General features: G+C 43.8%; 1 protein-coding gene across 1 annotated transcript; it reads right to left on the bottom strand.

The window, feature by feature from the left end:
• Window positions 1-2,357: 2,357 nt before the first annotated feature.
• DENND10 (DENN domain containing 10) lies at window positions 2,358-20,360 on the bottom strand. Its single transcript, XM_052660937.1, has 9 exons — window positions 20,257-20,360; window positions 17,498-17,694; window positions 16,057-16,136; window positions 13,004-13,152; window positions 11,948-12,059; window positions 9,727-9,827; window positions 7,454-7,561; window positions 5,237-5,331; window positions 2,358-3,761 (listed from the first exon to the last, which is right to left on the bottom strand). The coding sequence occupies exons 1-9, from the start codon at window positions 20,309-20,311 to the stop codon at window positions 3,585-3,587; spliced, it is 1,074 nt and encodes a 357-aa protein (XP_052516897.1). The 5' UTR covers window positions 20,312-20,360; the 3' UTR covers window positions 2,358-3,584.
• Window positions 20,361-20,535: the final 175 nt, after the last annotated feature.

The following is a 20,535-nucleotide window of genomic DNA, read 5'->3' as shown; positions in this document are numbered from 1 at the left end:
CTATCGGCCTCCTGGCACAAAGCCTGCTGACCTCCGTCCACCCACACCCAGCCTCCCCTCCTCCCTGCATGATCAGCGGTGTCCTAGGCTTGGGCCTGACCAACCCTGCCTGTTTCCTCGGGGCCTGGCTCTGCAGCCTTCACTGCCCCCTCTGGCTCCAGCCTCCCTCCTCTGCTTCTCCCCAGGAGCATTTCAACTGCATGAGTCACCTGGCTCATGAAAAAACAAACACCCCTCTGTGTAGCCAAAGTTTTTCAAAGAGTTTCTGCCCTCAGTCTTTCCACCCCACGTTCCACTGCGAAGGCTGCTGTCATCCGTGCCCCCAGTGCTGTTGACACGGCCACTGCTCGCTGGGCAGGCCTGTCATGGGGCTGGCTCTCCCCTGAGCAACAGGCCCACGTCCAGCTGTCCCCTGCACTTTGCCATCCGGACATACATGTGGAAGCATCTTTCCCTCCCAGTCTCAGGAAATGGCACTGCCGCTTACCGGCTTAGTCAGGACCACTGGCATCACCCCGGACTCCCCTGCTCCGCTCACCCCATTCAGTAGACTCAGCAGCCAATAGTGTTAAGCCGCTAGAACTCAGCCCGTCTGCCACCACCATGGCTCAGTCCAACAGCATCCCCTGCTGGTACTGCTCATCAATCCATTTCTAGCCTGGTCTGCTAAACCACAGCTGCTTAAAAGCCTTAAACGGCTTCCCAGTACACCAGGATCAAGTCTAAATTCCTTGCCATGGCAGGTAGAAGACTGCCACTCCCGCTCCTCACACTGGACTGACATCCATCAGTGTCTCTGAGCCTTCCCACACGCTGTTCCCTCTGTTCCAGGTTAACCTCTCCCTGGCCGTCAAGTCTGACTTGGACATCAATCACTTTCCTCCAGGGAGCCTTCCAGGATTCACAGGACTGAATTAGGTGCCCCTCCAGTGTGCTCAATGGCACTCCACTCCAATACTCTTGCCTGGAAAATCACATGGACGGAGGAGCCTGGTAGGCTGCAGTCCATGGGGTAGCTAAGAGTTGGACACAGCTGAGCGAATTCACTTTCACTTTTCACTTTCATGCATTGGAGAAGGAAATGGCAACCCACTCTAGTGTTCTTGCCTGGAGAATCCCAGGGAGGGGGGAGCCTGATGGGCTGCTGTCCACGGGGTCGCAGAGAGTCGGAAACGACCAAAGCGACTTAGCAGCAACTTAGCAGCGGCCAGTGTGCTCCCACAGCGCTCATGTCTCACCTAGCACTTGCCACACAGCCATGCCATGGCCTGTTTGCTGACCCTATGCCCCCACAGACGGTGCATCTTGAGAATAAGAACCATTGTCATGGGCACCAAGGAAGACCCAGGATATGATACACAGGGCACAGTGTAGAATAGGCACCCATGTTTGTGTACTGGGTGGAGGATGTTTCTAACACACCCTGCCCCAAGTCATCTCAGAACACACCTGTGGGGCTTCCCTGGGGGTCCAGTGGTTAAGAACCTGCCTTGCAATGCTAGGGACACCAGTCTGATCTCTGGTCTGGGAAGATCCCACAGGCCGTGAAGCAGCTAAGCCCGTGCTGTGCAACTACTGAGCCTGTGCTCTCGAGCCTGGAAGCTGAAACCACTGAAGCCTGTGAGCCCTACAAGCCCACGCTCCACAAGAAGTCCCCGCAGTGAGAAGCCCTCACGCTGCAGTGGAGAGTAGCCACCGCTCACTGCAACTAGAGAAAGCCTGCGTGCACTGATGAAGACTCACCACAGCCGAAAAAATACATCTTAAAAAAAAAATGCACCTGGGGCTTTCAGTTTTCCCTAGGCCACAATGAGTTATCTCCAAATTTGGTAAAAGGTGTTTCACCACAGCCTAAAAGGACAAAACCAGTCAAAATGATCTACCAGTCAGCTCCACATAGCCACAAGTTTCTCCTAAACAAAATGACAAATGTGCAAAGGCTCCAAGTGAAGATTCAGCCACTGATCGATGATACAGTAGTAATGGGAGGACATCTTTTCAAACCTGACACTTGGACCTTACAGTCAGCTCCAGGAAGGGGGCATAGAGGAGGACCAGGTAAGGACAGAAGGGCCAAGGCAGGGGTGGAAGGAGCCAGACTGCTTGAACATTCCTATAGGTCTTCGGATAATCCCCAGAGGATCCGCATTTGACAGAGAGGGTTTTTTCTTTCGTTTGGTTGGAGTGGGGAGAAAGGGCACAATTTATGCCTAAAAGTGCTGAATATCAAAATATTTCACTTTATTTCTGTATCATAAATTTGTCATTTCAACAACTTTGATCATGAGCGAATACAGTAATATATGAAAAAAAAATGAAGGTGAAAAAGACGTTATATTCATTTTCATAAAGTGCAGATTTAATTTTCAATTGTTTGCCCCAGTAAACATCATTTCACTTCAAATCCTCCCCTGACACCAACCAAGAAGGGGCTGTTTAAAAATTTTTTCCCTTAACAAATGTCTATCACCCAGGATACATGAAAGATCCAATAAAGACAAGTTTTTCTGCAAACATTTTTCTGGTTAAGATTTCTGAGGACAAGAGTACTGAGTGAAAAAAATAACCTGTCATAATTAATATGAATACATATAACAAGAACATAATTTCGACCCCCATGCTTATTTTGCAATTTTTAGGTCTCCAATTATGAAAAAGGTACCTAATTAAACGAGAATGGATACCTTCATATGTGGCCAAATTATTTTTACTGATGTTGTTTGAAGATATTCTCTAGTTTTGGCCTTTACAAGAAGTTAATTCTCACACTCCCTCGCCAATTATATAAGGTTGCTGTTTCAGTCAGACATTTATATTCAAAATGGGCTGCTTCTCTTATGCTACTACATAAGGACTGGCCTCTTTTTTCAAAAGAATATTGCTAGCAACTAGGTTAATTAAAGAGTACTCATGGCTTAAATTTGCCAAATGCTTACCTCTGCAACAGTATAAATATGGATTATTAAAGTTGTCTACTGAAGTATAAAATCTAGGCAAAACCCTTGTAATATAGGCAAAATAGTCAAAGGCTAAGAAAAAAAATTTTCTTTTACAAGAAAGTGCAACTGCAGGGTCTTTTGAATGATCTTCTAGACGGTTCTGCAGAGAACTTAGTAGTTTGGCTCAGAAAGTGGAGTTCTCATGAGGAATTAAAGTTCTTCCTAGAAGAATTCAAAGCAAACTTTCAGGCAGCTTTCTGAAAATAAATCGTTAGTTTGTGGCTACCCAATGAGATAAACTGGAACTTGCAATAATGAAGGCCTTCAGATTTGCTGCGATTTGAGGGAGAACTTGACAGAGCTGCTCTGCTCTTACCCCGGGATGACGGGCTTTTATAAAGTTACATAGATAGGTGGTTACAGCACTTTGTAAACATTGAGAGTAGGCATGAAATTAATCAGATAGGAAATCAGAAGTGTTTTCATGTGTGTTTCAGTGCTTTTTCAGGTCAAATTACAATGCTTTCAAATAAAACAATAAAAATATAACATTTTCTTGGTTATTTCCAGTATTTTACATAGTTAATGGATAATCATGGTGCTAGGGCTTTAGATCAGTCATCAGTGATACATTCTGTCCCACCGTCAGATTTTCAGCATTTGCTCTGCGGCTGCTAGATGGTAGAGGAAGTTTTCTGTGGCTGGTGGAAATCGTCTTTGCTTTAGTGCCTCATAGTTGAGCACTCGCTTTTCTCCATCATCCGAAACTTCTGAAAATGGAGCCAGGTTGGTGAAGATTTCTTTTGTTTTTAGGGAGATATCCTTTAACAGAATAGGAAAATATACAATACACTAGTGTCCAAAAATTTGAATAGCTCTCCAGAAATTTTCCTGCTATTTTTTAAGTTTATCAGACTAATTCTATCTGTAAATTATAAAAAATGCAACAAATTTAAAACAACAAAAAAATAAATGTCACGGCTAACTTTGCGCAGCAGCGGTGGCGGGCGTGGGGGGAATATTTTAACCTTTTTTTTTTCCTTAAGTGCACAACTCAGTGGCGTTTTAAGTACTTTCATCATGTGCAGCCATCACCACTACCCATTCCCAGAACTTTCTCATCATCCTAAACCAAAACTCTGTACACATTAAACAATAACCCCCCACCGGCCCCCCTAGACCCTGACAATCACCATTGTACTTTCTGCCTCTATGAACTTGCCTATTCTATTAATAGGTACTAGTGGAATCAAAACATCTGTCCTCTCGTGACTGGCGTCCTTCACTCAGCATAATGTTTTCAAGGCTCATGCATGCTGTAGCACACGTCAGCGCTTCATTCTAAGGCTGAATAACATGCCACCATATGTGCACACTACATGTTGTTTGCCTATCCGTCCGCTGATGAACATCTAGGCTGTTTTTACCTTTTGGCCATTGTGAATAATGCTACTATGGACACGGGTACATAAATATTTGAGTTCCTGTTTTCAATTTTTAATATAGAATTACCAAATCTATATTAATGCTGTGTTTGGCTCTTTGAGGAATCTGCTATTATTTTTAGAACAAATCTCTTCCCAGAGTCGCCTCCTGCCTGGGATGAGCAGCCCAGCACCCACCACAAAGGTTTTCCTTCCCCTTCACCGACTGACGTTCCCTTTGGGACGCTGAGTGAGGACTCAGCAGGGCTCGCATTAAAGTCATGTCTCTTTCCTGGTTTGTTGATATCATTAATTCATTCGGACATTTTTTGAATTCTGAATACATACCAGGCACTACGTCATACATTATACTGAACCATCTATGGATCATTTTTAGTCCATGAAAAACACTGTAATTCAAAACTCAAATTTACACATTTCACCAACACTGTTTTCACTCCATTGTTGACGGTGGAATAGGTGGGTAGTGACCCTCTGTCCAGTAGGACAGTCATAAGAATCTGGGTTCTCAGGACGAAACCCGCCCACCCTTCCCGGCCATGGCTGGATGGGCTACCAGCACTGAGAGAAAGGCGTTGCTGGCAAGTGCCCACCAAACCTGTGGCCCCGCCCGCCCCTCGGTGGCTACAGCTTTCACAACAACTGCCTGACGTGGGCAGCAGCCCCCTGTATCAGTCTCTCCCTGGAGCCTGGTGACCAACTGGCTCAACTTCATCGGGCCCATCCTGAAGACCTCCTCTGAGCAGCTGCCCATGGGCCTCTCCACTCACTTCACTACGTGGGCAGCAGATAACCTGCCGCTGCCAAGCGGGACTTTTCGGGACCCCGTCAGTGGGAAGATGAAGGCATTACCTGTATTACTTGGCTGTCTGACTTCTCTGGATCTTCTGCCGACTGGACAATTAACTGACCAATTTCTTTATGCAGCCTGCCCATTGTCATGGCCTCTGGTGAGATCAAGAAGAATATGTTATGTGAATGTTTAGACATTTACAAAATGAAAAATAATCATCTACATGGCAACCCAAATGACTGTACAGAGGGGATTCTGAAAAAACAATTGACAAGCCCCCACATCTCCATCCTGTTACTACATACAGATGAGATGGTTGGATGGCATCAATGACTCAATGGACATAAGTTTGAGTAGGCTCCGGGAGTTGGTGATGGACAGGGAGGCCCGCTGTGCTGCAGTCCATGGGGTCGCAAAGAGTCGGACATGACTGAGCGACTGAACTGAACTGACTACACACAAATACGACGACATAACAGAAGGCAAGGCACGATCATGATTTATATACTTCATGTCCAAAGTAAAAATACACCAACACCAGACCAAAATTCTGGTAAGAACTTTTTCTTTCTAGACAAAAACCTAATGAAAACTGACTACGTGTAGGTTGTGACTGTAAGCCAAGAGCCTGACTTTCCTGTCCACGTCTTCACAGTTGGGAATTCATGTTTATCTTTCTGGCAGGAATATTGTGAAAGCAGTGCTTCCTGTCAGTTCTGCAGAAGCATCTCAACAATCACGGTGTAAAGGCCTTTAGGAATGAGCCAAGGCAGCAACCTAAGTTACAGTAATTATGGGCTGACCAAAAAGTTCGTTCAGGTTTTTCTGTAACGAACTTTTTAGCCAACCCAGTATCTACATTGCTATTTTCTGCAGCAAGCAGGTTAACAAGAGATTTCTGTTTAACACTCGAGAGGGACAGACTCCACAGGGATGAGCCCATGTCACTGACTCAGAGCCGCAGGGCACAGCAGGGAGCGGCCATGCTTTCCGGTCCTAACGCTTCAGCAGTTTCACTGGCCCTGGCCACAGCTAGATTTCTACCACTCCAGCTTTACAAAAGGCAACATCTCCTAAAGACCTGATACTATATTTTGAATTTTTCACCATGAATACGTTTTATGCTTGCAATTTCCAAGTGAATTAAGAGAAAACAGGTTTTAGTTCTATTAATTGGAGGTTGCTAGATAAAGCCTCACATAATCAGAACCTAGCTAACAAATATCCCTCACTGGCTAGCATTCAGCTGCTCCCAATTTTAGGAGAAAGATAAAATGACAACACAAAAGCTGTTACCGGTAATTCTCATCTAAAGCCAAGACTGCACAATGTCCTGGGCTCAAAATGTATAAAACCCAAACCTTTTCTACTTTATGCAGCTGTAATTTAGGATGATTTACAGTTTCCAGAAGTGACCCTATGACACTAGAGCACCCTTTCTTGGTCTTTAGCCTCCAAGAATATTCATTCCCTGGCGTTTACTGAGACATTGTTCAAAAAGATTTTCCACATAGGAGTCATATTCAACCCTTGCGTAGTAAAAGATGGCTGCACACTCTTTGATACTTTGTCCTTCATGAGGTGGAATCTAAATTCTTTTCCCTTAATGACCTGCTTAAACAAATAGAATACAGAGGAAGTGACGGTATGTGACTTCCGAGACTAGGTTGCAGAAGACACTGTGGCCCCCTGTCTTGAATTACTGTTGGTGTGACCAGTAGTCACGTGCTGAGAACACTCAAGCTGTGCTAGGGAAAGGCCCCTGTGGTGAGGCCGCCTGTCCACAGCCGTGTGAGCAAGCTTGCAAAGGGATCCTCTTTGCCCCAGCTGAGCTGTCATTTGACCGCAGCCCTGGCAACATCTTGATTAAAACCTCATGAGAGACCCTGAGCCAGCACCTCCTAGCTAAGTCCCTCCTAAATTCTTGCCCACCAAAACTTTGAGATAATAAGTATTTGGTGTTTTAAATCACAATGTTTAGCAGTCATCTGTTATGCAGTGATAGATAACAAATACACTTTGTTTAAACACAAAAGTGGAGAAACAAGAGGAACAGACCATTGATCTTACTAATATATACATACCATACAGCATAAGCACTCACACGTATCCTTAACCGTTAGGTCTACTGGAATGAGTGCTGTGTTCTAGACACAGAAAAATCCATCCAGCACAACAGGTGAGTACTTAAGTATTTAAGCAATGAGAATCAGCCTAAAAAATACAACTGTTTTTGGCTTATATCCAGTGTCAACAATAGAGAACAGAGAACTAACCTTTTGCGAGCGGGGCAATGGTGATCTCACTGTCTGCCAGATTCACAAACACATCGTACAGGTCTGATCTATTGCTCACCTCCAAGTCCACAAATCCAGCGATGTAACCTGTGTTACAGGGAGGACCAGCATTACTGGAGAAGGAGGAAATCACACTGTGAACATACCAAAACGGGAGTGAGTCTAAGAGCTCATCAGCTGCTTTTCTTCTCTGCGTTACTTATCCAGGGCATTTAAGCTGTATCCGTGGTATTTCTTAAGGTGACATTATTGCCAACTGTCTGAAGAAACTCACACACCCCTCAGAATGTCCCCAAATTAGATTTTATGTCAGGGAAGAAGGCTGAAGTAAAGCATCAGCTTTTTAGTTGTCACTATTTGGGTCAAGAATGACAGAGGAGGGAATTCCCTGGTGGTCCAGTGGTTAGGACTCGGTGCTTTCACTGCTGGGTCCCGGGTTCAATCCTTGGTTGGAGAACTAAGATCCCACAGGTCTTTATCTGTGCGGCCAAATAAAAAATTAAGTCTTTAAAAGCGAGTGACAGAGAAAACAGCGTGTAGCAAGGATTCTCTTGACCACTGTCCCCTCCCAGGTCTCTGTTGCCAAGAAGTCACAGCCAAACACTCAGGTTCCTCAGGGATAGCATGGAAGAAACAGCATCATCGTCACCAACTTTAGATCAGATACAGTAAACACTAGAGGAATCAAAGCAACTCAAGAATCAGCAGACGGGACTTCCCAGGTGGTCCAGCGGTTAGGAATCCACCTGCCAATGCAAGGGACGTGGGTTTGACCCCTACTCCAGTAAGATTCCACATGCCGTGGGACAACTAAGCCCGTGGGCCGCAACAACTGAAGCCTGTGTGCCCCAGAGCCCATGAGCCGCAACGAGAGAAGCCACCACAATGAGAAGCCTGCGCACCGCGACTGGAGAGCAAACCCCGCTCGCTGCAACTAGAGAAAGCCTGGGTGCAGCAGCAGACCCAGTACAGACAAAAACAAATGAGCAAAAAGGAGTCAGCAGACTTTTGGAACTGGTGTTAAAGGTTCCCTGACTTCAGATTTCACAGATCAATACAATTAAAATAAACTGTTTTTTTGGACCAATTTTACTTTACCAAGTGAGAACATTTAAAAAACAACAGCAGTAACAAAAGCAAAAACCTACCACAGAGCACCCAGACAAAGATTCCCTCAGGTATAAGAAAACGTGATATATGATGACCAAAGTCATGTATCAAATATGGTTCATAAAACCATGATTTCTGATATATAAAATCATATATCAAATATTACAAAAAAATGATACTGCAGATTCCTGGAGAGAGAGGACACTATTCAGTAAGTGTTCCTGAGCCAAGTTGCTATCCAGATGGAAAAAACTGAAATAGTGAAACTCACATCCTACTTACAAAAATAGTAATTACAGGTAGATTAAAGGCTTAAATGAAGAAAAAACTTTATAAATTTTTACAAGAAAATATAGGAGAATATCTTTCTGCCATTGGGATAGAAATTTTCTTAAGCAAAATATAAAAGATAAAATCATAAGTCTAAAAACACCCCAACACATTAAGATTTCTATTCATCAAAAGATACCATGAGGGGAGACTTCCCTGGCAGTCCAGTGGCTAAGTCTATGCTTCTACTGCAGGGGGTATAGGTTCAATCCCTGCTCAGAGAACTAAGATCCCACAAGTCTTGAAACATGCCCCACTCCATAAAAAGGAAAATGAAAATGGTGGTAACTTTTAGGTGATTTTGTGTATTTTATCAATTTCTTTTAATTTTATAATTTTTATTAGAGTATAATTGATTTACAACGTTTTATTAGTTTCAGGTGTACAAATTTTTTTAATTAAAAAAACTTTTTAAGGGAAAAAACAACTGGCTGCATTTACCAAAGAAATACTAAATAATCAATACTAAATAATCATTCCCCTTGCTATGTTGTGCTTAGTCGCTCAGTTGCGTCCAACTCTTTGCAACTCCAATGAGTGCAGCCCACCAGGCTCCTTGGTCCATGGGAATTCTCCAGGCCAGAATACAGTGGGTTGCCATGCCTTCCTCCAGGGAATCTTCCCAACCCAGGGATTGAAGCCAGGTCTCCCACATTGCAGGCAGATTTTTACTATCTGATCTACCAGGAAAGGGCAACATTCTCCTTAGGAATGCTCTAAAATTAAAACAAAACAAAATCCTCCCCCAAACAAACAACAACCCTGGTTAAAGCTGAGCTTCTCCTCCCCTCCCCTGGGAGCCTGCTGCCTACCTGGGCACATCTGTAGGGCTTCCAGTTCATCGGCATCCAGGTGCACGTAGGAGTGAAGTATGGTCCAGTCCTGTCGATGCCATACCAGGGCAGGCAGAGTCCTGGGGAATCAAAGTGAGAACACAGATGGTTGTCAGCCCACCCCTGGGCCTCTGCCCATCCTGTTCCCTCTTCTGGGGGAGGAAACTGGCTTCCGGATGCAGAAGAACAAACGCTCACTGTGCCAACACCTCAAGGCTTCAAAGTAAAGTAACGCAGTGTTTTGCTGTTGTTTAGTTGCTCAGTTGTGTCCAACTCTTTGTGACCCCGTGGACTGTAGCCCACCGGGCTCCTCTGTCCATGGGATTTCCCAGGCGAGAAAACTGGAGTGTTGCCATTTCCTTCTCCAGGGGATCTTCCTGACCCAGGGATCGAACTCCCGAGTCTCCTATACTGGCAGGTGGATTCTTTACCACTGAACCACCAGGGAAGCCCAAGTGTTTTGTCTGATAAGCTACAAAAAACTGAAGGTATTAGTTTCAAAAGATCTCCATGGTGGAAAGAAAGTAAAAGTCAAGTCGCTCAGTCATGTCCGACTCTTTGCGACCCCATGGGCTGTAGCCTACCAGGCTCCTCCATCCATGGGATTCTCCAGGCAAGAACACTGGAGTGGGTTGCCATTTCCTTTTCCAGGGGATCTTCCCCACCCAGGGATCGAACCCAGGTCTCCTGCGTTGTAGGCAGATGCTTTATCATCTGAGCCGAAAGGAATGATGCTTTTAAAGTGTCCCCCTGTGGTCCAGTGATTAAGACTCTGCCTTCCACTGCAGGGGGTGCAGGTTCCATCCCTGCTTAGGGAGTATCCCACATGCCTCACAAGGCAGCCAAAACAACAGTAATAATAAAGTGCTCTTCCCAATGCCCCACTCTGCAGGCCGCCACAGAAGCGGTCTGGGGGTAAAATCCAAAGTGGGCCCTGCAAGCAAGAAATTTTTTTGAAGCCTCCCATTTCATATTTAAAATTCCAGCCAAACTTGCAAACTACTTTGTGTTTGTTTTTATATGAAAATAAGTTTTCTTAAAAAACTTTCAGTGAGACAGCTACTTCATTCAGGAAGAAGTATGCGTTGAATGCACCTGTGGTTTTGTGAACCCTCTGGTGGCCTACTAGACATCTCAGAAACTGAGGACACTCAGGTTTGCATAAATGTAGAGGAAGAGGGAAAATGGGTGGAAAAACACAGAATTTGGGAGTGAGGGCAGGATAACAATTCTGGCCCCATCACTGTGACCTAAGGCAATCACCATCCTAACAATCGTAGTCATTTCTAGAGTGCACACAATGTGCAAGGCACGTGCTGAGCATGTTACACAAATTATTTCCAATCCTGAAACCAAGCTTATGAGGTGGGTATTACCAGTTTCATTTCACAGATAAAGAAACTGAGGTGTAAAAACATTACATATCCTTTACGTGGTCACAAGGCTAAGAAGTTGTCTCCCAGGACTTTACCCCAGGTCTTTCTGCCCAGCAAGCCTTTTTTCTTCTCAGTATCTAACCACTTAGCCTCGATCTGCTTATCTATACACAGGGCAGTCACACTTCCTCCCAGGGTTCTTCTTGTGAGTAAGTCTAATGCATCCAAGTGGCTTACACAACGCCTCACATACAGTGAACAGCATAAATGCTAGCTCCTCTGCTCTTACAAAAGAATCTAAGAACGAATCTAAGTTAGATTTGGCAAAGAAAACAAAACAAATCTATATTTACTATATAAATAAGAGCCTGCGATAAAACGTAACGGAAGAACAACTTGCCAAAAACAGGGGTCAGGCAACTACAGCCCATGAGTGCGCTGCCCTTCTTCGCACGCAAGGTTTCACTGGAACACAGCCATGCTCATTCATCTACGCATGGGCTGTCCATGGCTGTTTTTATGCAACCTATGGCAGGTGAGCAATTGGGACAGAAAGCATATGGCTACAAGGCTGATATCTACTCTCTGGCAGGAGAATGTGTGCAAACTTCCTGCTCCAAAATATTCACATTTCAAAATTTAAAGAAGAATCTGTTCAAACTCAGTGACCTTGAATATGAAATCTAAACCCAAGTGGCATTTCACCCCTAAGCTAACACATCTTATTTATTCCAACGTGCAAAGCAACAGGGCCCACAGTGACACAGAGGACCCCAACGTGGCTGCCAACAAAGTTTACACTTGTTAATGATAAGAGATCATACCTGGTAAACTCCTGGACAGCTTCTATTTTGGGATGATAGACGACAATTCTTTTCTTTAGCATCAGTGCTGTGTGTAAGATAACAGTTTCCATTCCAAACTGAGATACAATGTCTTAAAACAAAAAAAAAATTGTGAGTGCATTAAACATTATATAAGGAAATCAAGTTTTTATCAGAAATAATTCTTATCACATGAACGCATAATTATTTTCAATACAGAGAATAAATTTCGGTAAATGTTATAAGTACAGAAGCACCTTAGTTGGTGGATGGTCATATCACTCCATACATCTGCTCCCCAGGATGGGTGCTACAGTAGCTACACCCACTCCCATGAGGGACTGGATGCTGGGTGCAGAGGTGAAGCCAGATTCACAAGAAAGGGGAATTATATGAAGGGAATCACCATCTTTGGGGTCGTGAAAGCTTAAGTTTAAGAAAGAAGGTTCACTGATCCCCCAAACCTACATACACATCACTGCACAAGTCCTTGTGAGAGACAGCTGGACAAACACCTAACACCTCAAGGATGCTTAGATACCACACGAAACAGTGGGATCAGGGATGAGAATGAAGACCAGCATCGCCCGCAGAATCCTCTTTCTTTCCTTGTTTAAGGACACAAACTCTTGGCTCAGCTCTAGGCTGGACTTTCCAGCAAGGAAAAAGAGGCAGGGAGTTAGACTGGGAACTGGGGCAGGGGCTTTAGCTCCCCCACAGGAAGAGGTCACTGCTAAGATCTAAGGAAAGGAAAATGATGGAAATCAGTGGAGACTTCGACCTGCGAACTTCAGCGTGCAGATGAAAGAACTCTCCATAGACAGTTGGAATCATATGGAAAGAAACACCACACAAGTCTGCATTCCTGACAGAGTTCTAACCACATAAGGAAATGGAGAACTACCTTCCCGCACAGGAAACAAATATCATGTAGATGAAAACATGTGGAAAGAGGAAATAACACTCTAATGTGAGACTGTCCTTGGCCTGGGGTTTTGTTATTGTTGGGATGGGTTTTTGTTTCTTTTTCGCATCTTTTTTTTTTTTTCTTTTTACCTTTGATGGAACCTGCAAGGTATGCCTTTCGGGTATCAAAGTCCTTGCTAAGGAAAGAGCCATTTTCTTCACTCTGGCATATACCCTTCGTGAGAACCGCGATGTAACTCTCCATCATCTTAACTGGACTCCCATGCTTCAGGTACATTCTGTGAGAAAGGACAAAAAAGCAAGCGTGCTTCTAGTTAGCATAGACCACCTGGGGTAACGCACTAAGGCCAGGCATGGGTACATTCTAAAGAACCTGAGCCAACTTGCTAACATACTTCTGAATGCCTGTATCTTTTCATGACATGGTTACTTCCATAAATTTACTTGGAAAACATATTAGAAAATTAAACCACCACTGGAGAAACCTTGAACAGTTCTGTGAAGTCAGCTCTCGTTATATCTGGGGAGGCCGGGTGAGGTCCACTTAGGCAAGAGAATGAACTAAGGACTTCCTGAGGCCCCGCTGTTCTCAAGAATACTGTATCCTTATCTGTTTTTATGTCTTACATTCACAGGTGGTGTCGTTGGGCCTAACAACTCTGTTTTATTGCTGGATTTCCTTTCATAAGAAAGGAGTTTATGCATTGTCCACAGAGAAAGCAACAATTAGTTGTAGAACATATATTTACTATTGGAGTTCTCAGAGGTAGCTATATTTAGATAATTAAGAAATCAAACTCCTCCAAATTTCTGGTGATAAATACACACTAGATACATTCATTAAATTAAAAAGGCCCAGAAAATGCTGACAGGAAGCCGGCTACATTTACAGCTCACATGTGATATCAGGCCCGTCCCCTGCAATCTCTTCCTGTGAGAAACTAAATGTGAACTCTTCTAGAGAAGCAGGCCTGGGTCTACTTGGGCATTTTAGTAGCTGAAGGGGTACAAAATTGGGATGAACATAAAATAACTGTTTAAGACAGCTTAATTGAAAACTATATTTATTGTAGATTAAGTGAAAAAAAGCATGGGATTTAACTATTTGTTAAATTTCATCAACTGTCAGTGTTTTAAAATTATTTTTGTGCACACACTGAGGGAAATGAGGCCAAGGATAATGAATATGGTGAACTGTCACGTAGAGAAAACAGTCAACCCCATGAACTCATCCAGTGCTTATAGATGAAGAAAACAGCTCCAGTAAGACATAAGGAAGGCAAGTTCAGGAGCTGCCCTGGGGTGGGGGGTCAGGAGGAAGAACTGGAGACTGGGAACTGCGGAAAGAGGGGACTTAGACTTCACTGTACACCCTTTGGTGTTATTTGCATTTCTTTTTATTATGTGCTTACATTACCACTACCAAAGCAGAGCAGAAAACCAAACGCCACCATTAAAATGATTACATATTTTAAAAATAAAATAACATTTCATTTAAAAAATTAATTGAAAATTATAAAAAGGGGTCATGGCAGCGGGCCCAGATCCCACAGAGGGAATGGACCCTGCCATGTGGGGATTCCCTGGCCACTGTGTGCAGCGTGCCATGAAGGGCACCTCGCACCAGAAATGGGAGAGGGCACCTTCCCGCCATCAAAAAGTGCTTTTCTAACTAACACAACATTGTAAATCAGCTATACCTTAGTAAAAATAAAAAAAGGAAAGTGAAAAAGTGTTTATCTCTGTGTGTGTAAAGAGGCACATGTGTTCATGGGGAGCCTGAGTGTGTGTGCAGAGAGCACGTGCGTGTGGACAGGTGCCAGGGCAAACACTTGAGGGTGTTAGCGGGGGGCGGGCAGAGGAAGTGGTTGGCATCAGCTTGAGTCCTCATTCCTGTTGTAACTGTGACAGGAGGAGAGAATTCAGAGTGTGACAATGTCACAGCACGGCACAAGCTGAGAAACCCTCTGGGCTTCCTCCAGGGCAGGAAGTACGGTCTAAAGCTACCTGGCCTTTAGAGGCCCAGAAGGGCCCAGAATATCTCCCAGCGAATTCAGCTGAGCAACCTAATCTCAACTCAATCAAATGAAATGGGAGTCCACCGTCTGTTCAAAAACACCTCTGCAGTGTCTTTAGTTTATGGCTTCCAGATAGTGACCCTAACAGTAACAATCTCCCTTTGTGTCAGTGCCTTATTTGCAGACAGCTGTGTCTATTCCACAGTGAGCCACACTCCTAGAACTTATCTCATGGAGAGCAAGAAGTTTTTATCACAGCTGACTGCAAAAACAGTAAAACTTCATTTTGTCAAAATATACCCTAACTGTAACATTTAGATCATGAGACGGTATTCTTACACTTTGTGTATGTGTGTGTATACATATATAAAAATGGCAAAAATGCAACCATTTATCAGGCTTATAGTGTGAAAAACAAAAACAACGCTTCTTATCCCGCCCCCCCATAAAAATCTACATACTGGATGTAAACCTGAGGTTAATACATAACACTGTCACTAGATAGAATTATAATTCTATCTAGTGACAATATTAGAAAAAAAAAAAAAAAGCAAAACCCGAAACCCTGCAAAAGTCTTGTTTAAAGAAAAAGATAATGTCTCTCATATATAAGAGAGATTTCATTAATTTCACTAGATACACTTATCAAGGCAAGAAAGCAAACTAGTATACTTAGATTAATTTTTGCAACACTTGTGAAACTGAAGGAGTCCACTTGAATCATGATTAACCAGTTCATCAGTTTCTCAGCTCCTTAGCATTCCAGATAAAAAATATTTTCCTGTCCTTAAGCATTATTCAAAATGCCTGTTAGCCTTCCCCAATGACTCCCACACACAGACTGACACAGATGAACCAGCTTACCACTTCCGTCCTAAGGGAAGTTCCAGCTTGGAAATGAGCAGAAGTAAAATGCCAAAAGTGGCAAGTGACTCAAAATACCCAGCACCTACAACAGTTGTGCAAACTGCCTTTTCTCCCCCCGTCTATTATTTTCCCTGATAACAGGAGCAGTACCATAGAAGTAAGACAGAATTCCTCTTTAGAAAACAGTATCCAAACAGAAGGCTGAAATACGCTTCCTCATGTAGAAATCTGCTACATGACTATTGAGTAAGATCCTCATTTTTGTATATTAGCATTTAATACAGTTTTCATACAGACCTACACAATATCCTAGTGAAGGCGGCATATTTCTCTGGATTAAAATCTTTGGCGGTCAGAACAATAGAAAAATGAGTCACCTGTCCAAAACAAACAAAAAAAAGTACACTCTTTAAAGACACTTTAATAGAATTAATCTTTATTACTACATCCTAACAAGCCTCTTGTATAAGACAAACCAGCATTAAAAAGAAAAGACCAAAATGTAACAAGCCCTCACTTGCCTCTTTATACTTTTATGTGTATATTATTTATAAATATATACACACATAAAAAATATTTTATGTGTATATATACATAAAAATTATATATACATATATTTAATTTCCTTTTAGTTAGAATTCTTTTCCTCAAAAACATAAAAATATTTCCAATGTCAGAAATGTGAGTTTTTATTTAAAACCCCCATTGGCGCAGAATTAGGAATGCTATATCAGACCTAACACTTAGTGACTATTTTTCATTAATGAAATAGAAGGATGGAAAACAACATATATATGTTTCAGTAAAAATCATACAGTTCTGCAAATATTCAAGTCTCTGTAGGGTGTTATATAGGCTAAAGGGCATTGTTATAACCTTCATTTATTTATATGCCTCGATTACTAGACACACAGATTTCTGATCATCATATACCTGTTATTCCCATTATTATCTTTTTACAATTCACATTTTCTAATTATTAATCTCTGTTTTGTCTTAAACCTCTTACAGTTTTTAAATTGTTGCCTTCCTGTTTACTTTAAATGTAATTCCTTACATTTAAACTGGTATCCTGAACATGCTTCACACCATCTGGTGACTGACTATAGAAATAGCCCCGAAATGCAAAAAGAAGTCATCACCCGGAAGCCGACCAGGGGCTCGGCCACTCCGTACCAATATTCTTTTCTCTGAGAAACCCTGCTGGTTGTGCAGGACTAGGAAAGTCCAAAATGACCACACACTTACTGGCTTTTAGCCTGTCACCTTGATGGTATCCATATCAAATAACACACACACAAAGTCTACTGAACACACAAATTTCCTTAGTTATCTTCTCTATTCTTAACATCCCCTTATCAAACATAAACCAATAAAAAAGTTTTCTTAACCAGGATAATTATATCCTTCAAAATAGTTTTTAATTACAGAAAATTACTTCTTCCCACTTTTAATCAGAGTCAAGGCTTTGAAAACTCTTCTACATTTCTACTCCATCCAGTGTAACTTGGGAAAAGCTTCTCTATACCAACCACAGGTCAATCAAACAATATATATATACCAATCAACGTAATGATTGAGAGTGAAATGTGAAAGAGAACATTCTCAATTAAAATCATATATTTAATATTTTCCCAAAACATATTACGAATGAGGAAGTCTAAAGCTAAGGGTTATTGGAATAATCTTACATCACTTAGAATATTTTTCCATTTTGTTGACCCTCCTACAGTCATACCTTTTTCAAAATGGAAGAATCTGGAACTTCAACCGTCGTGATATAAAACCATGTTCTTCTGTACTGACCAAAGACGAAGGGATGGAGCAGTTTGTTTTCATCTGTAAGGCAGCATTTTCTCAGCAGCAGATTCCTTAAAGTAGCTGTGGTGGAAGGGTAACACCACACCCACAGAACTTCTCCATTTGTGTCCTTTTCTACGGTGGAAAGATGGTCACTGTGAGAATGTCAAACAGCAGCAAGGAAGTGAATTGATTGGTTACTTATAAGCACTTCGTGGAATCAGTTTCAACACCCCATTTTACAAAGAAGCCCAAAGCATGTGAGATCCCCCACCCCCATCCCTCAGTTCTCATCTACCTCTCCTGGTCCCATTAGCTAGCTCTCCTGATTTCGAATTTTAGGCCACCTGAAGAAGAAGCTTTTCTAACAATTCATGAGTGAAAACGTAGCTTTAGAGGTTTGGTAGGGTCTTCCCTTGGAGAAGGCAATGGCAACCCACTCCAGCACTCTTGCCTGGAAAATCCCATGGACGGAGGAGCCTGGTAGGCTCCATGGGGTCGCTAAGAGTCGGACACGACTGAGCGACTTCACTTTCACTTTTCACTTTCATGCATTGGAGAAGGAAATGGCAACCCATTCCAGTGTTCTTGCCTGGAGAATCCCAGGGACGGGGGAGCCTGGTGGGCTGCCGTCTATGGGGTCGCACAGAGTTGGACACGACTGAAGTGACTTAGCAGCAGCAGCAGTAGCAGCAGCAGGGTCTTCCCTATCTCCTCCCATACAAATTCTCATAAACGTATAATCACCTTACCTTACAATCTAGTTGGAAGTATGTTTAATAAATACATAGAAAGGGTTTGTTGAAAACTGAAAATTAAGAAAATGGGGAAATCTCTGTTATATCATGCTATGTACTGATAGTATGAAGTCTATATTTAAAATTTTAATAATAATGGTTTACAGTCATACATGAAGTTTCACCAAAGTCAACACCTCAGCAACAAAATAGGAGCAATTTCTAATAAAAACAACTCCAGGCAAAAAACAGCCTAAAATTTAGAGAAACAGTAACTGAACATATATCAGTAAAAATCCAGTTTTTCATCAACAGACTTAAAAAAAACTTTTATTATGAAAATGTCAAGTATAAAAAAAAAGTAGAGAATGATAAAATGAACCTCCATCACTCAGCTTCAGCAATTATCAACACCTGGTCCTCCTCCGGTCATAAGGGGCAGGAGTTCCACTCAGCCCCATTATTTTAAGCCAATCCCTTTTAAATTCATGTAAACATGAAAATTTTTTTTTAATGAATTGAAAATGCAGCTAGTCATCTTTTTCTTTGCTGATACCAGATAAAGTCTTGGTTTAATTCAGTCTTAACTCAAAAGTACCTTCAAGGACTAAGAAGTCTTAACGACAATTGCTCAGTCATGAGTGACTCTTTGGGACCGCATGGACTATACAGTCCATGGAATTCTCCAGGCCAGAATACTGAAGTGGGGATCTTTCCAACCCAAGGATTGAACCCAGGTTTCCCGCATTGCGGGCTGATTCTTTGCCAGCTGAGCCACAAGGGAAGCTCAAGAACACTGGAGTGGAAGATGTCTTAGGTACTTAGGTTTTGTTTTGAAACAGTTTTAAAATCACATTAGAAATGAACACAGAATCTGTTCCCAGATAAATGCACTCCTTTGAGACAGTGAAAATAATCAGCAACATTTAGTCACATTTCCACCAGTTTTGCTAAATCCAAGCAACTTGCTTGAGCACTAGGGTTTAGGTATATGTGAAAATCTCTGGAGAATATTTTTGCAAAGGACAATGGCATGCAGAGAACGACAGATGTTCACCTAAACCAACCCCATGCTCACTGTCGCTGTAGGATGGACGTTGCTTCAAAAACCATTGCACAAGTCTCGGGCATGCATTTCCGGCAGCCCAAAGATCCTAACGCACTTCCTTATACATTGATTTCCTCAAAAGAAACTGGGATTCCACCCACTATGATGATATTACATGTTACATGCACGACTTCTCTCTTCGGATGCAGGCAGTCTCCCCTAGTATGAGGTGGGGCTCTGGGGCTAGACTGCAAGGGTTCCCCTCCTGGGTCCACCACTTCCTAGTGTGCCTTCTTGCACAAATGACACCCTGGGCCTCCATCTGCTCCGTGAAGTGGGCATCAAACATTAGCCAGACCCCCTGGAGCCGAGGTGAGAATCAAACGGGAAACAATCGATGCAGAACGCGCAACACCCCGGGCCTGCAGCAGGCCCCGCTCGATCACATGACCGGGGCTAGCCGGGGGCCGGGGTGGCGCCCGTCTCTGCATCGCTCAGAGGGACCCCGGCCCTGCAGCCTCACATACGTGCGGCCTGCAGGCTGCCCTCGGCCTCACCGGGGAATCGCCTGAGCAACTCGGTCAAGCTTTCATGTCCAATCTCGTCTGCAGCCCAGAGCACCCAGAAGGACTTCCCTCATAGAACTCTGGAGGTCTCCGGGGTCCCCCCGCCCTGCCTCCCAGCCCGGGCAGGCCCCAAACAAGGCCGCGGGCGCACGGGCCCAGGACTGCAAGCCCGGCCCCTGCGCCGAGGAGGTCGGGCCCACAGTCCCCAGCCCAGGCCCAACTTGGAGCGGGCCGCGCTCTCCCCACCGCTGGCGGTGCTGCAGGCCTCGGGAGCAGGGGTCGCCCTGGGCCCAGGCGGAGACGGAATTGGGTGCGGGCCTGCGGGGCAGGGTGCCTGTGTCCTCACCGATCAGCCCGACTCCGAGCATCAGCTGAGTGTCCGCAGCCTCGGTAGCAGCCATTTTCCGCCGCAGCAGCCGCCACCTCAGAGCGCAAATCCTAGCTCCCAGCCCGTAGACCCCGCCCCTCCTCCTAACCCGCCCACGCAGGAGCCCCACCCGCTCGCAGGCCCCACCCTCCAGGCCCCGCCCCTCGCCCTCATCCAGGCCCCGCCTCCTGCCCTGAAGACACCTCCTCCCAGACCCGCTCTCCCGGACTTCCTGCCTCTCAGCTTACTTTCGCCCCA

This window comes from Budorcas taxicolor, chromosome 23, assembly GCF_023091745.1.
Source record: "Budorcas taxicolor isolate Tak-1 chromosome 23, Takin1.1, whole genome shotgun sequence".
Lineage (NCBI taxonomy): Eukaryota > Metazoa > Chordata > Mammalia > Artiodactyla > Bovidae > Budorcas > Budorcas taxicolor.
This window is presented reverse-complemented; position numbering and strand designations above follow the sequence as displayed.